The following is a 16,750-nucleotide window of genomic DNA, read 5'->3' on the forward strand; positions in this document are numbered from 1 at the left end:
ACTAAATAAACAACTTGCCCCAAAGTGTACAACAGCACATCCAAAGAACTGAATTCCTTTTGTCTTACCCTACACGTCTAGAATTTGTTTGAATGGAAAATTTAAGATTATTTATCTCAACTACGAACTCCTCTTTCCCTAATTCATGCCAAAACTCTATGAACATATCTAATTTGGTGACCCCACTAGCTTCTTCTTGTCTCTTCCTATGGTTCCACTCACTCTGTGGCCTCACCATGCTCATTATCCACGACCGTTCTTTATTTGCAATCCTCCTCCTCCTCCTTCCCTCCATAATGTCCACCAAGGAGAGGAATACACAGGACTAACTTCCTGCCTTCCAGGGCAGGCACAATGCCAAGGCTAGAACTGTGTTAGCTTTTTCTCACTGTGAGAGAACACATGAGAAGATTAGCTTCGGAGAAGAGTATTGTAAACTAATTGGCTATAGTATTTTAAATACTTTAACTTTTGGAGTATGTTGAACATCAGAAAGCAAAGATGTGACTCTTAAGTCACCTGTTTGGCATAGCACTATTCTCCACTGAATCATTTCCTTACATTTATACATCAGTACTTGACAGTAAAAACATGACATGTCATTAACACAGTGAAAAAAGAATGTTCCGGGAATCTGGACACCACCGAGGCATGGCCAGAGCACTACAGAGCCCCTGTGCTGCTAAATCCCATGACAGATGCAAGGACTTCAAATCGTTGCCACAGTCAGGATGCAGTTCTCCCTCTAGTTTCTCCACCTGCCTACCTCCTACCTCCACGGCTGCTCTCTAGTTCTTGAAGCCAGGAAGCGTTGGTTGCCTAAGGCTCACACTTCACATCAAAGCCTGTCACCTAAAGCTTAAGGACACACTGACAACTGCCAGACCAGAATGCTCTTCCTGAATCCAACTACCTACTTGACATCTCCACTTAGGTGCCCATTAGAATCTCAGACCTTTTGTGTCCAAAAGGGAGTTGATGCTTCCACTCCAATACCTCCCCCCCCCCCCAAGGAAAAAAACGCTTTGCTCCCCTACCACCTCTCCATCTATCTAAAGAGTACAACATTCTTCTGTTAGCTCCAAGAAAGACTTCTTTCATCTTCAATCTCTTCTAGCCATCAGCAAATCCTGTTGGCTCTGTGTTCAAAACATAAACAGAATCTGGGGAAAAAGCAAAACCAAACCTCTCTCCACTCTTATGCCTAAGCAGCATTAGTATCACACCCACCTGGATTTCTTAAACAACTGCTTTAATGGTGCCCCTGCATCTGCCTTTGTAATTAGGTGAGGAGTCAAGATTAATTTGCTCTTGTAGTCAGACTATTCTAACGGCTTCCTTTCTGAGGGCAAATGAAAACCCTAAGAAGACCCTTTCCCTGTCCCTCTGGTTGGGAGGAGGCAGCAGGAAGACCTTAGGAGAGTACCCTGAAACTCCGGGCCTTCAAGATGGCTGTCAGAACCCCAAGAAAAGCAGAGAGACCTCTTGGAAGCAAAAAGAAAAGTGATCTAATTGTGCAGAGGCAGAACATTTAGCAATTCTGTAGCCCACAGCAACATGGGGGGGGGGGGCGGGCTGCCTAATGAACTGGATGATCTAGATAAAGAAATTTCTAAGCAGAAAGGTTCATTTTGCTGCCTACAATGAAATGCAAGAGGGGAGAGATAAGCTTTAAAAAAATGTTAAAATGTAAAACAGCCAGAACCTCCCAGCTTTCAAAATGAAACTTTCTCATTCCTTATCTTATCAGAAGGTAAACTAGGATATCAGTAAGAAATAGCTTCCAGGCAAAGGCTGAATCAGGGTTCTGGGGAAAAAAAAAAAAAAAACATGTAATTACAAAAACCCTTAATAAAATCTTCAAAAAAGACTTAGTATTGAGGCCTCACAGAATCTTTCAAAGTCACAAAGGGTCTTCTAGGAATCCTAAGTGCATTGTTCCAAAACAGCAAACAATTCCTTAAGAGGGAATCCAAGGTACAGCAGAGCCTATTTCAAAGCAACTTATGTGTGTTGACTCTCAAATAAAGCTGAATAAAGATCGGTTTTAAAAGGGATACCAGATTGGACCGAAAGAAGCCGGGATGCTACATTCTGAAATGAAACCTCTGAACTATCAATCTTCATCAGGCAGAAAGCAGGCTGAGAATACTACTCAGCTACTTTTTATTATAGTAGTGTGTAGGGAGTAGAGCTGACTCCATATTGATTAGGGAAACATGGTAGGAAATGTTGGGGGGAGTAGATTAAGTCAACCTGACCCCAAAATTCTGCTTCCGTAAATGGCTTGCTTAGCTTGTTTATTGCTTGCTCTACCCGCTGTGTCAGGCCCCTACATCTGTGCTACGCTTTTACCTTCATAAGCCCCAATTTGAGGACTGCTGGGGGTCACGGTGGCAGCTTCTGAGTCTGTGCTGGGTCCCTGACCGGTCAGCCCGCTTTTGGCTTCCCCAATAAATCCGTCTTTTTGCTTGAGACTGTCTGATTGGTGGACTCTTGGAGGGACAGGGAATCCCCTCCCTTGAGCCGGTAACAATAGAACCTCCAGCCAAAAGCAGGGTGAAGCATCCCCGCAAATGACTCCTAGGTAGTATCTTTATCACCGAATGGCTACATGCATTCTGATAGATTAAAGCCACAGACATATACAAATATGGTGTGGGTTTAAAACAATAAAAAAATAAACTACATGGACTAGCAACATCCTGCTATTTTCCTACTATATTTGTGTTCATCTGTGTTTCCTTTTTCTTTTTGTAGCATCTTGCTCATCACCTTAATTCACATGCCTCTAATTCAAACGGGAGTGTAATCTAGGGGCAGAACTTGAAGGAAAGTAACCAGAGTCTCATTTGATAAGATTCCAGACCTCAAGTTTGCATCCAATACCCCACTAAATGAGAATTTAGGAAGGCCAAGGAAACAATGCATTTTGCATGTAGGAAAAATATAAATAATTTCTGACCAGAGGACAAACTCTGGATCATAGGTCAAGGCCAGTTACGAAGGAAAGTCCATGAGACTCATCTCCATTTAAACAGCAAAAAGCCAGAGGTAGAGTTGTGACAAGTGGTAGAGGACCAGCTTGAGTGAAAAGCGAAGCTAAGGGACAGTCCCTGAGTTCAAGAACCAGTACCGACACACACACACACACACACACACACACACACACACACACACCACACGTGTGCAGTACTAAGTAATAATTTCTCTTGTCTTTAAATGTGGGATGGCTTTCACATCAAATCAACAGAAATCATCCTATCTGACTGCTGAGATTCTGTCTCACTGTCCCTCTTCTATCCATCCTTCTTTCCCACTCTTTCTTTCTTTCTTTCTTTCTTTCTTTCTTTCTTGCCAGTCCTGGGGCTTGAGCCTGGGCACTGTCTGTGAGCTTCTTTTGCTCAAGGCTAGCACTCTGCCACTTGAACCACAGTCCCAAGTCCCACATCTGGCTTTTTCCATTTATGTGGTACTGAAGAATTGAACCCAGGGCTTCGAGCATGCTAGACAAGCACTCGACCCCTAGGCCACATTCTCAGCCCCTGCTGTTTCTTTGGACACTAGTCCTTGAAACCCAACCACTACATTGTGAGGAAGCGACACAACAACATGAAACCTGGTATGTCCTGAAAATGTAGAAATTAAAATATACAGATAGTTAAATTAAGGTTTGAACTCTGTGTCTTAGCAGCTCAACGTTACTGTAACTGTAGCCACCCAAATAACTTGGCACAGTAGAGTAAGGCCCACCCCCAACCGCAGGGGTTGGGAAGCAAGCATGGCCTGGTCCCTGCTCAGGGACCTGGTGCCCTTATCACATGATTGTGCCCAACGCCAGAGCACTGGACCTGCATGGCCAGCACTTCCCTTATGTTCTGATCCAGTCCCATGACTAACAGTTCAGGGACTTCTAGCCCAACCCTTGCCTGCTAGAAGCCCAAACTACCCACCCACTTAGAGGTCCAGAGGACATGTTAAACTTAACACGTCCAAAACAGAACTGCTGACTCTTCACTCCCAAAAGACCAGCTCCTCTCTCAGACCCTATCTTCTCATTCCTAACTCGAGACTCCAACAGCACATTTTACACACAGCCTACATAGACTGCTGGACCCATGGGAACGTAAGCCCTGCCCTCCTCCACTCCATGCCGCTTTCTTACTGTCATCTAGCACCACCACACACACAGTCTTCCAGTTCTACACCTGTCCCTGCCTTAGGGTGACGGTGCCAGCTATTCCCTCTGCCTGTCATGCTCCTGCCGTTCATGTCACATAAATGTCATCGCAGAGAGTCCTTCCCTGATATTCCGCTAGAAAAAGCCTCCCAGTCACTGTGATTTCTCAACTTGACTCAGTGCACTCATCACTGCTTGAGCTGGAACGTGTACTTACGATCTGTGTCAGCCCTGGAAATAAACTCCTTCAGACCAGACACCTTGTCTCCTGCTCACTACCATACTCGACTTCCTGAAACACAGCAGCTGCTGAGTTGAATGGAGATGGGAAATAGCAAGTGCTCTTCTTTCCTCCTAGTCCTAGGCCAGGGGCATTGATGATAATTGGGATCTTACACTGAAGAATTTTAAATAAGAAGCTTTCTGAAGAAATGTCCTCCATAAAAATATTCTACAGCCCCAAAAGGCTAACAAGTACCTGAAAGAAATAAACTAAGTTCCTACAAATCATCAGCTTTTAAAAAGCCTACTTCTTTTAAGTCACGAGGCAAATTTCAAAATGCATAGCCCCAAAAGGAAAGTGGGTATCCCTCACCCCCACAAGAACAGTACCGACTCAATTTTAACAAACCTACACACCTCTCTCACTGGAATAGGTCCTATGGAAAATACACAAACTAGCTGCATTACAACTATGACACATAATATATTTGAAATGTCAATACCATTCAAGATAATATAAGCAATATTCCATAAAATATATATTATTGGTCTTGTTCTATTAATACAGTATCACTAGTTATATTCATGAGAATTGTTCTCATATGATTCAGAGTAGATCAACACACTAGTAATCAGAAATTTATTTTTTAAATTCTAGTTAAAAAAACTAATTTCTTATGATAATCAAAAACAAATGTCTATAATAATGAACTCTTTTTTTTATAATAATCAACTCTTAAAACCACTCTTCTGTTAGCTACCAGCCAGTCAATTGTCTGAAATTCTATCCTTTACACACATTTCGATTTAATCTGGGAGAAGGACAGTCTAATCAAATGCTCACATTGAAGAAATAAGCAATATAATATTGCTCTCAAATTCATCTACAACTAAAGTGATGTGGGTCATAGAAATTCCTTCAGGTGTCTGTTTCAATGGCAAAAGATAATTACCATACCTGCTTACCTTGTTTTATATTTACATTTTATATATACACATGCATAAATAGACACAGAAACATAAATGCATGTACATGGGCTGATGTTTCCATCAGACCTGACAGTTTTCTTCTGAAGTATTTTATACCATCATGTTTTCCATAGTTCATCCTTTTAGTCTAGTTTTTTTTTTTTTAAAGCAAAAAGACATACGGAGTACTGTTAATGAAGAAATAACTTTCTATTCTGATTTAATGAACTCCCTAATCTCCCTAAACTGGAAAGCAACAAATTTATGAAAGTGACAGGATAAAATATTTCATTATACATGATTTTTGGAAAACTCCCTAGTGCCTATTATTATCGAGCAACTGAGGGGAAGGAAAGAATAAAACGAGAGCTATATGAAGAATTACGTGCAAGGTGTGCTGTGGAGCTGCCTCGGTACTCCAGCTCTTTCATGAGCATTTTTGAATCTCTATCAAAATCAACACATACAGCAAGGAAAGGAAAGGCTCATACAGCACGCCTTTCCCGGTGCTGTCTGTGGTAGAAGCGTGTGCAGTGCAGCAGGCAGAGAGCTAGGCAGGTGCTGCGGGCAGGTCCCCCTTAGCTCTTCCCAGGTTTCTTTCCAACAAAGCAGCTCCCCAAATCACAACATCTTACAGGATGTCACCAAATAGTATAAGACTCCTTCTGGACAGAAAACACTTCTTTGGACTTTTTAAACGTTCTCAACTATAGGAAAATGTATTGTATTACATTACAAATACTAGTTATGATAAGCAAATCTTTAAAACCATAGGATTCACAGACATGCAGGTACCTGCCACCTGTCTCAGTTATACAGCCACCTGTGACAATGTACCTTCTTCTACTACACTCTACTACACTACCTGTTATTAGATAAGAACATACGTACTAAACAGCACCTCGTAGCTACTGCAATATCATGAATGCATCCTTGTAATCCCTACATTTCCAGGTTAACTTCCAACTACAGAAGAAAGCCTTTCCTTTTCTTTATAAAACATAGGCAAAAACCTACTGATAATGACCGAGAGACTCACAGCAACATGCTCCAAGAAGTACAAAAAGCACACAGCCAAGGAAAGGACAGGTAGGGGAAGGCACTCTAGTCGGGGCCCTCACCCTTACTGGCCTGCCTACATTCCCAGGAGAGAGCTGCTACATTTAGAAACATTACTTTTGAGTGGCAGAGGGCACTGGTAGGGAATCCCTTCCCTCAGGATGCCTAGAGCCAAGTAGTGCTATTTATTTAGCACTCCAACACAAGGTAGTAGCAATAATCCATGAGGGAAGGCCCAAAGTGATTCTGGGGGTGGAAGAGAGCTTTAGGAAAGAAAGATCAGAGACATCCAGGGATGGCCAAAAAGAAAAAAAAAAAGGCAGGACTTAACCAGGTAAAAGGAAGAGAAAGAGAACAAGAAGGGTGATCAGGTTTGGGAAGCAGTGCATGCACGCAACCCCCTGGAAGGTGACCCTGCAGGAGAGGAACTGCAGGCATGGACGGCACTGCAGCTGTCACGCATCTGGGAGAGTGAAGAGTCGCCCTGCAAGCAGCAAGGATAAAGGTCTGTCCATCTCGAAGGACTCCGTGAAACATGTTTTATTTAGAGTTTACATTTTTCCCCTTAGGGATCCACTAAAGAATGTTAAACTACAGAGGAGATATCATGGTAAGTTTTTAAGAGTAAGCCCCAATTGCGGTGGGGACACTGAAGGTAGAAAAATTAAAGGCAAGGCTAATCAAAAGCTTTTATAGAAATAAATGCAAACTCATCTACTGGCACCTCCAAGAAAACTGGAGTTGCAAACTGATGTGAGATATTAATAGGCTGGTTATTAAGGATGTCCCTTTTCACTCTCAAAGGACCTGGTCTGGATGGTGGTACTAACGAATCAGGTAGACAAGGTTCAGTGCCTAGTTGGCTACGAGAGATGGGGAGGCAACAGAGTTGGGAATAGGATACAACCCAAACTCCAGCTTTCCGTAGCCAGATGATGGGTGGTAGCACTGACGGACAGTTCTAGGGACCTCAACTCCCAGATCCTCAACTTCCATTTGTCTGGATGTGATTGAGATTACACACACACACACACACACACACACACACACACACACACACACACACACACGACCCACCTAAGAAAAGACCTGAGAGTAAGATGTCTTATCAGTTCTCTTTCATTACTCCTTTCAAGTTCCTTCTTTCCCAAAATATTATAGAAGGCACCAGCCATGACACATTGCCCCAGTATGTGGAAAATCACTTCAACACTTGTTAGTGACGTTAACAAAGATGCCTTTACTAAAGACTCTAGAAGGCAGGAGAGAGAGAGCGCACTGAGTAGCTCTTCACCTTATGTATATTTCTCGCAAAATCAGGTGAAATGTATTTTGGCTCATGATTGGTGTGTTCTGAAATGAGATATATGATAGTGTAGGGTAGCAGAGAGAATTATGATTTTAATGATCTTGCAACTTCCATTCTCCAGGTACAACTAGAACATGCAGGATTTAGAGAAATCCCATAAGAATAAAACAAATCAACATCATAGGCAGAATTCACGGAAAGCAAACTTATTTCCTCTAGATCATGAAAGGTAATGTCTTATCTGTCTGTCTAGCTTATGAATAGAATACCAAATGCAATACTTTTCACTGAACATGAGTTAACATTTGTATTTAAACTAATGAATGACAGAAATCAGGCTGATTTGGCTTATTGATGACTAGCTTTGCCAAATAAAGTAGACATTTTCCATAAACCAAATTCCAAGAATCTGATGAAAATGCAAAATATACAATTAGATAAATATATTTTATTAAAAATCTTGTGTGCACAAACTAATAATCTTTAAACATGTGTTCTACCACGGATTTCTATCTCCAGGCCCAAAACTAACAATCTTTAAATTTTTCCCAATTCTTCTAACTCTACTGCATTAAATCAGATGCCTGTAAGTAAAAACAGCATACTTAATATTTTAGTAAGTCTTAGTAAAACAGTTTAGTTCATTTACCAGATACTGTGGGGATTGATTACTATAATAAACTCTAAGTCAGGAGGTTTTAAAGGAGAACTCGATCAAGTGGTTTCAGAAATTGCTGCTGTCAGGAGCACAAGAAAAACTCAGAGTGCGTTTAGAGAGAGGGAAGATATCTATGTTGCACTTGAGGTACCTAGGAAAGTACCAAAAACTGTCTTAGCTGACAGATCCAATGTTTTTGGTTTTTTGTTTTACCATATAACAGATGGAGCTTAAGGAATTGAATGATCTTCCTTATTGGAACACCTTTCTTCTCTAGTTAAATAGACAAGGCTACTCAGTGCTTACATCTATAGAAAAAAGAGGTAGGAAACTACAGCTGAACCCTATTTTATTTCAAGAGCATGGTACATTTATCCTGAGAAGACATGGACAAATTGTACTAATTGAGAAGAAAATGTTCTATTCATCTCATTAATTTCTCAGAAGTAGAAGTGTGGCTCAAGTGGCAGAACACCAGCCTTGAGTGAAAAGCCAAGCTGAAGCACCAGGCCCTCAGTTCAAGCTCCTGCTGAACCAGCACCAAAAAAGTTAAAAAAAAAGAAAGAAAGAAAGAAAGAAAAGAGATGTATTTCTAATAAATGCCTGCTCTTCATGTCTAAAATTTACGAAAATGCCTAATACTTTTCTGTTCTAATTAATTACTTGGTAATATTCACACTTAGACTCAACAGAGTGTTAGGATTTCAAGATGCCACAATTTAACAGCTGTTGATATGAATGGCATTCTCATGCATGAATATATTTTACTAATGAAAACCTAAGATAAAATTTTATGGAGAAACTGGAATAGAAATACAAGTTTAAGAACCAAAGGAATGAAGAAGTTTCAACCAGAGAGGCCCACTTACATTTCGGTCCTATAACAATCCTGAGAGTTGGGAGAAAAGAGATTTTATTCTCAATTTACAGATAAGAGTATTGCTATGATTTGGATATGGTTCAGGTTATATCCAAGGGTTCATGTGTTGGGAGTGTGGTCCTCAGTATGGCAATCTTAGGAGGTGAGGCAGAAGCTTTAACAGCTAGAGGACTCTGCCCTGGGAAGGGATTGGTATAGTTCTCCTGCAGCCTTCCTTAGTTCTCCTGGGTTGTTACAAAAGAGCAAGCTTGACTCCTCCCAGGCTCTTCCATTTCCTGCCATGTGATGCCATCCACCAGGAGGTCCTCACCAGCGTTGAACCAATCATCAGCACTGTGTCCTTCAATGTCTAAAACTGTGAGTAAAATAAACCTTTTTTCTTTATTTATTACACACCATCAGGTATTTTACTAGAGCAAAAGAAAAGAGACCAACACACACACACACACACACACACACACACACACACACACACACATTCAGAAAAAAGAAATAATTTGACCATTCATTAGCAAGAGACATAGGATCTAAATCTATGTTTTGACTACAAAGATAGCTAGCTATCTGTTCCACCCCATCACATTCTACTTATAATAGCTTATGAAGACCTCAGATTAATTCGCCAATCTGTGTGCAATCCGGTTCTCGGCCTGTGGCTAACAGATCTCCTTCCCTCTCCCATAACAAAGAATTCAATACACACCTCTAGAGAAGCATAGGTCTCGCTAATCACAAAGAAATCCCAATCATGGGCAGCAGGAGATGAATGATATTATTACCATGAAAAAGTAATAGCATTTGAGGCCTAATATGAAGAACCCAAACCATAAGACTTTATATTTTCATCTAACAAGAAGGAATAAAATTCTCCCTCCCTGATATACCCAGGAGTATTAGTTCCTGTTGTAACAAATTGCCATAAACTTAGTAGCATAAAAGAACAAAAATTTATTATCTTACACTTATGGAGGTCAGAATCTAAATGAAAACATGGGCAGGGCTGTGTTGCTAAAGGATCTGGAGGGAAATCCATTCCCTTGCCCTTTCTAGTTTCCAGAGGCTGCCAACATTCTTTTCAAAGGCCTCTTTGCAATTGCACCACTTCAACCTCTTCTCCCACTGTCACACTTTCTGGCTCTCCAGACTTCCCCTTTCACATACAAGGACACTTGTGAATTCATCGCTAAACTCCCAGGCAGATAAAATCTATATAACTTCACCAAGATAGTAAATCTTTCCAAGAAAATCTGGCATACTGGATAAGATCAAGAAACTATATTGTTCTCTGTTAGGATAAGTATTATTTATAAGATATGAATGTAATTTAAAGTATCTATGATAACCTTCAATTTAATCTTCCAGTGTGTATTTATAGTTCTGCTATAGTGGTTTGAGGCCTACGTGGGATAAAATTCAATAAACTGAGTATGTGTCTGTTCCCTTTCTTTGAAATATGCATTCAAGACTATTCCTGTCTATTGAAGTGTGACCTAATACTCCCAATTTTTACTTTTTTGTTTGTTTGATGGTGAAATCTTCCTGGGAGACAGAATAAGTTATAGAACTAGCTCAAGTACACTATCAACAGTTTTCTTCTTTCCTGCATCTCCTTATCTCAGGACTTTTCTAAGGCCAGACCACAAAGATACCACTCAGAAACTATATTCCTCACTGAGCGCATCCCAGATGGCCCAGAAGAGGCTAGGGGTGCTGATGAAGGAAGAGGAGGAGATACGTATTTCAACAGCACTTGCACAGCATAAAAAAATAAAAGGCTAAGGGTATGACCTGAAAAACATGGTACTTCCAAGGCAAATATGAGTATTTTTGTATGATATTGTTGTGTCTGTCTGAAGTTAAAGTATTCCTCAGGCTAAATCATAAGTCTCATTATTAAATGTCCTTTTGATTCCTCAAAATCATCAGCTCCAAAGTCCTTTAAGTATTATGAATTTCTTAATAACTCTACCATGAGAACAGATTTTTCAAGATACCCTAGTAACGACTTATGTCAGAACCCAAAGCTGGATCACCTGTATTCCTCCATCCATCAGGCGCAGGAATTGAAACTTCTACTTGTTTTTATTTTTAACAGCTCAAATCATTTTTTAAACTTAGTTGGTACTTTTTTAAAAAAATACTTTATACTTATTTCTTTTTTTAACCATTTCCTTTCTTAAGGGATAATCAGCTAGCTGGGAGCTGGCGGCTCTGCCTGTAATCCTAGTACTCAAGAGGCTGAGATCTGAGGATCACAGTTTGAAGCCAGCCTGGGCAGGAAAGTCCATGAGACTAATTATTTCCAGTTAACACCAGAAAACCAGAAGTGTGTGGCTGAAAGGGGTAGTGTTAGCCTTGAGCACAAAAGCTCAAGGACAGTGCCCAGGCCCTGAATTCAAGCCTTATGACCATCACCAACAGTAACAACAGAAAAGATAATCATCTAGCGACCTTCTTCCTGACATATTAGGTAATGCCTTCAGTCCTCCTAATAGCACACATAGAAAGAAGCTTGCAAAATACTAGCCAGATAAACCATCTACAAAGAGGACATCACAAAAGAAACTGAATACATCAACTCTACAGACTTGTAAGCAGGAGAAGAAAAGGAGAAAAAAAAACACAGAACAGAACAATTTGAGGTTTCCAGTCATTTTCAGTTACAAAGAATCTAACCACCCAGAATCAGAGATAAGGAGTGAAATTTATTACCAGAAAAATGTAATATAAAATCATTGCACTCACCGTCTGATGGCTTCTATCACAGTAACGCAGCCCAAAGTAATCTATCTCCATGAGATTTACGTGACGGAATACATGGTCAAGGACAACAGAACCTTTCGTTGACTTCTGCAAAAATAATTCACAGTTGTTGGTGGGATTTTTTTTAATTTAACAAGTGTCTTGTCTTTCTCAGTGGGCCACATCACAGTTCTTGTGTTTTTTTTTGTGTTTTTTTTTTTGGCCAGTCCTGGGCCTTGGACTCAGGGCCCGAGCACTGTCCCTGGCTTCTTCCCGCTCAAGGCTAGCACTCTGCCACTTGAGCCACAGCGCCGCTTCTGGCCATTTTCTGTATATGTGGTGCTGGGGAATCGAACCTAGGGCCTCATGTATCCAAGGCAGGCATCCTTGCCACTAGGCTATATCCCCAGCCCCACAGTTCTTGTGTTTTACTAGTTTCTCTCACAATGGGTAGAATTTCATTTTACCATGGTATTCTCTGTAGATTTTTGCCTCAATTCCAAAGACAAATGTGGTTTAAAGCCAAGTATATTAGAGAAATCGATTTAGCAAAATAATCTTAAATTACAGTGAATGGTAAATTCATATAAGTGTCTTTTCTTATGGGATTACATATTATCTTCAAGACCAAATTCTTCTTCAAATAAGAGATAATCCTTTAGATGAAGACTATCTACTAAATTAATCAAATACTGTTGTTGTTAAAAGTCCCACAATTCTTCCATTTTAAAAAGCAATTTCCAGGGCTGGAAATATGGCCTAGTGGTAGAGTGCTTGCCTCATGTACATGGGCCCTGGGTTCGATTCCTCAGCACCACATATATAGAAAACGCCAGAAGTGGTGCTGTGGCTCAAGTGGTAGAGTGCTAGCCTTGCGCAAAAAGAAGCCAGCAACAGGGCTCAGGCCATGAGTTCAAGCTCCAGGACTGGCAAAAATAATAACAATAATTATTATTATTCACACATATACAGCAAGTACTATTCCACGTAACAAACTGATCTTGAAAGTGATACATTTCAATGGTGTGACAACAGGACAAGTCAGACCTTCCCTTTCTTTTTTCCCATCACTATCAGCTGTAACCAGGTAGCACAAGTCCCCAAGTCATGCATTGTGGCAATACAACAAAGGTTTTGTTTGATCACATCTTTCCACAGAGAACTACCATTACAGGCTTACATCTATAGGGAAGCACTCCATACTATGCTGCTTATAGAAAATAAATTGTTAACCTAAGGGAAATGTTTTAATTAAATGTATTCTAACATGGTTGATACCCAGTGATTGAAGAACACACCTGAAAAAGATAAGTCTTGATACAAATCCCATAGGTATTTTCTTTTCCTTAAAATCACCATTAAATTTAATAGGCCTCCTTTTCAAAATCGTTGAACAACTTACTGAAACACAAAAGGGCCTTCCATGGTGGACTTTTGGGTTGTTGGGTATTTTCTGCTATAGTCACAAAGCCACATCCAGCCAATGTTTGTTTGGTTTTTAAGTTTGCATTGTTATGATAAAGGTGATGCACAGAGGGGTTAATCAGGTAATGAGTACATTTCTTTTGCACAATGTCAGTTGTTGGGTCCCAGTTTTTCCTCCCATCCCCATCCACAAGGTGTATAGTTCATTTTCAACATGATAGTCCATGTCTCTTTGTGCTCTGTCCCTGTGCACTTCTCTGGATATCTGTGGATATGAAGTCACTCACCGGAAAGACTCACAGTTAACTTAAAATTACAATGGACGCTACCAGAAGGACCATTACAATTCATTTGTAAGACTATATCCTTCTGCCCCTTGCAAACTTGGATGAAGGGACAAAGGGGAAGAGAACTGTTTTATTTCTTACTTTCCTGACTATAACAAAAGCAATGCTCTTTCATGTGCTTGCCAACTAGCTAACTGCATGTCCTAGCATGTGACCTAGGCACTCTCTAACCCAAAGTTTATGAGCAAATGCTCCTGCCTCTTTTGATAATTGTATAAGTTATTTAACTGCATTCCATCTAGAAGGTATTTTTGTGCTTGAAATAAGGGACTAACTTGATTTCCGAATCAATACAAAACCGTATCATCGTTTCCTGACAAGACCATCACTTCTGTCTGGATTTCAAACAACTTTATTATTTATTAATTCCCCAATTTTCCTCCCACATTTTAATAAAATTACTTCAATATAATGTTTAACACATTTACTTTTCTCACAATTATCTTTGTCAGCTCTTACACGTTTCTTCAAAGAAATTTTTAGAAACAGCTTGCCAATTTAATAAACAATTCTATTTGGAATTTGGAATTAAATTGGATTGGCAGATGGGATGACTGGCGGGGGATGAAAACATTACTTACCGAGTAAAATCTACACCGTATTTTTCAAGGAAATTTTATGTGTTTTTATGTGGATCTTATCAAATTCTAATTAGGTTTTATAGCAGGCAAAATTTACAAAATCCCCCTCTCTTGACCAACGCTGTCTAGTTATCATCTCTAGAACTTGTGGCTATGATGAGATATCACCCCGGCAGTGTATTATATTAGATGGCACAATGATCTTCTGTTAGGGAGGTTATCAGAATAAACCTAATCTAATCACAAGGGCTCCAAAACCCAAAGCATTTTCTATAGTAGAATAGCTAGAAAAAAAAAATCAAAGACATTCAAGGCTTAAGAAGAAGTATTCCAGCTAGGCAGGGGGGTAGGGGGATGGTAGTCGGGGGAGAGGGTAGGGAAAAATGAGGGAGGAGGTAACAATGTTTGACAGGAAATGCACTCATTGCTTTACTTATGTAATTGTGACCCCTCTGTACATCACCTTTGCAATAAAATTAAATTTAAAAAAAAAGAAGTACTCCAAATGTCCATGCCACTGGAAAGAAGGAAGAATGAGCAAGTAACAGCCAGAGATGAAAGGGGAATTCAGTCACCAGATTACAAACATGGAATTATGCTAACCACCTGAAAAAGGTTAAGAGCAGATATTTTTCCCCTGACTGGAGATAAGAGACCAGTAAATCTACACCTAAACTAAGGTCCCCCTCTAAGCACAGAACCCAGCCACGTTATTCTGGACTTCAGCTATGAAACTCAGAAAGAGAGTAAATGGGTACTTTTCTGTGACAATGAATACTAATATAGGCTTAGTCTTAGGTATTTCATGGTTTTATTGATATTACAGTTTCTAACTGGCTATTGCTAATATAACAGAAAAACACAGTCTTATTCCCTAACATCTTGTTAAACTCTTATTAGTTAAACTAGTTTGTCTATGAAGTCTTTCCATACAACCACATTTTCTATATGAGTCTTGGCTCTCCCTGTACAAGACAACCTCTGCATATTTATTTTTCCCTTTCTTACCGCATTGGCTAGGATCTCAAAGTGTCATTGAAAGCTGTGAGAGTATACATCCTTCTCTTCTTCCTGTCTTTATTAGAATGGCTTCTAAACTTTCACCAAGTATTATGACTACTGCATTATATATGCTCCATCAAATAAAAGGTCCTTCCTATACTGCCTTTTCTGTCTTTTTTGTTGGTTTGTAATCAAGAATGGATAATAATTCTAACAACTTTTCTTTAGAAACCTGATAGAAGTATACAATTTTTGTCTTTTCATCTGTGAGTTACAGTAAGAGATTTTGACCTCAAATATTCTTAATAGAGAAGTTCCTATTTTAGTTCTTTTGCTGTGAGCATTTGGGAAAATAGAGATGGGAATCAGACTCCCGGACCACTGGTTGGCAGGTCACGGGCATATCATATGTTTTTCAGCCAAAGGCTTGGTTTCTGGACCAGTGGAGCGAAGATGCAGAGTGAGTTTAGAATTTACCTATGACAAGAGGTACCTAAACAGCAGAGGAAATTAGTTACAGAATCAGCTGTGTCAAGCAGGATTCTTGAGCCAGAGTTTTCCGCCTTATTGAGCGGACAGTAGGAACAGTCAGACAATCCAGCACATGCTTTCTTTGTCCTATAAGGACCGTGATATTTGGTGCAAGAACCATGCCAGTGTCCCAGGGAAAATCCAGAGTAAGAGGATTATTTATTTTTACTTTTTTGTATATATAATATTGCAGTTTATTGAATCCAAATATATAAGTGCAAAAGATAAAACTTCCTGTAGACATCACCTTTATAATAAAAACTACAAAAATATACAAAATACATATACAAATATACAAAAACGACATTTATTGTTTAAATGGAAGTACATGTAGTCTGGTACTGTTGATTAGGAAATTAAACAAGCCATTAAAGGCAGTAAGAGGATTTTTTTAAATGGGCCAAAGTTGTCATTTTGAAGACAAACTGGTCCTAAGTGCATTATGTAGTGTTCTTAAAGCTGATTCTAGCTGCCATCGATCATTATGGTAAGAATCCCTGGAAAGCCACTGTGTATCTCACAGGCTTTAGAGGCATCGCCATGGTGGCTACCCAGGCTTTTCCTGATCTTATTTATCTACAACCACAGAGCCTTCATGGCTCCTTAATCCAATACTACCTACTTCCACAGTTGTGTCATGTTTTGAGCAACAATTGTTTTCTACTGACTTTCAGGAATTATAAGAAAATAATTATAAGAAAATAAATGGCCGACTAAGATAGATTTATTTTCTCCAAGAAGCTATGGAAAATGAACGCACACCTTTGCCATTACTTTGAAATATTTCTGGAAGGGCACACTATCCGGCTCATTTTCTATCTTAATCTCATCTCTCCTATGGATTC

At 39.7% G+C, this 16,750-nt stretch overlaps 1 protein-coding gene across 1 annotated transcript in view; it reads right to left on the reverse strand.

The window, feature by feature from the left end:
- Window positions 1-16,750, reverse strand: part of Epb41l4a (erythrocyte membrane protein band 4.1 like 4A) — a 207,517-nt gene that overhangs the window by 116,357 nt on the left and 74,410 nt on the right. Inside the window, 1 exon segment of the mRNA XM_048331405.1 lies at window positions 12,023-12,127. Within this exon segment, the coding sequence (XP_048187362.1) occupies window positions 12,023-12,127 (105 nt within the window).

This window comes from Perognathus longimembris, chromosome 22 (genome assembly GCF_023159225.1).
Source record: "Perognathus longimembris pacificus isolate PPM17 chromosome 22, ASM2315922v1, whole genome shotgun sequence".
Classification (NCBI taxonomy): domain Eukaryota; kingdom Metazoa; phylum Chordata; class Mammalia; order Rodentia; family Heteromyidae; genus Perognathus; species Perognathus longimembris.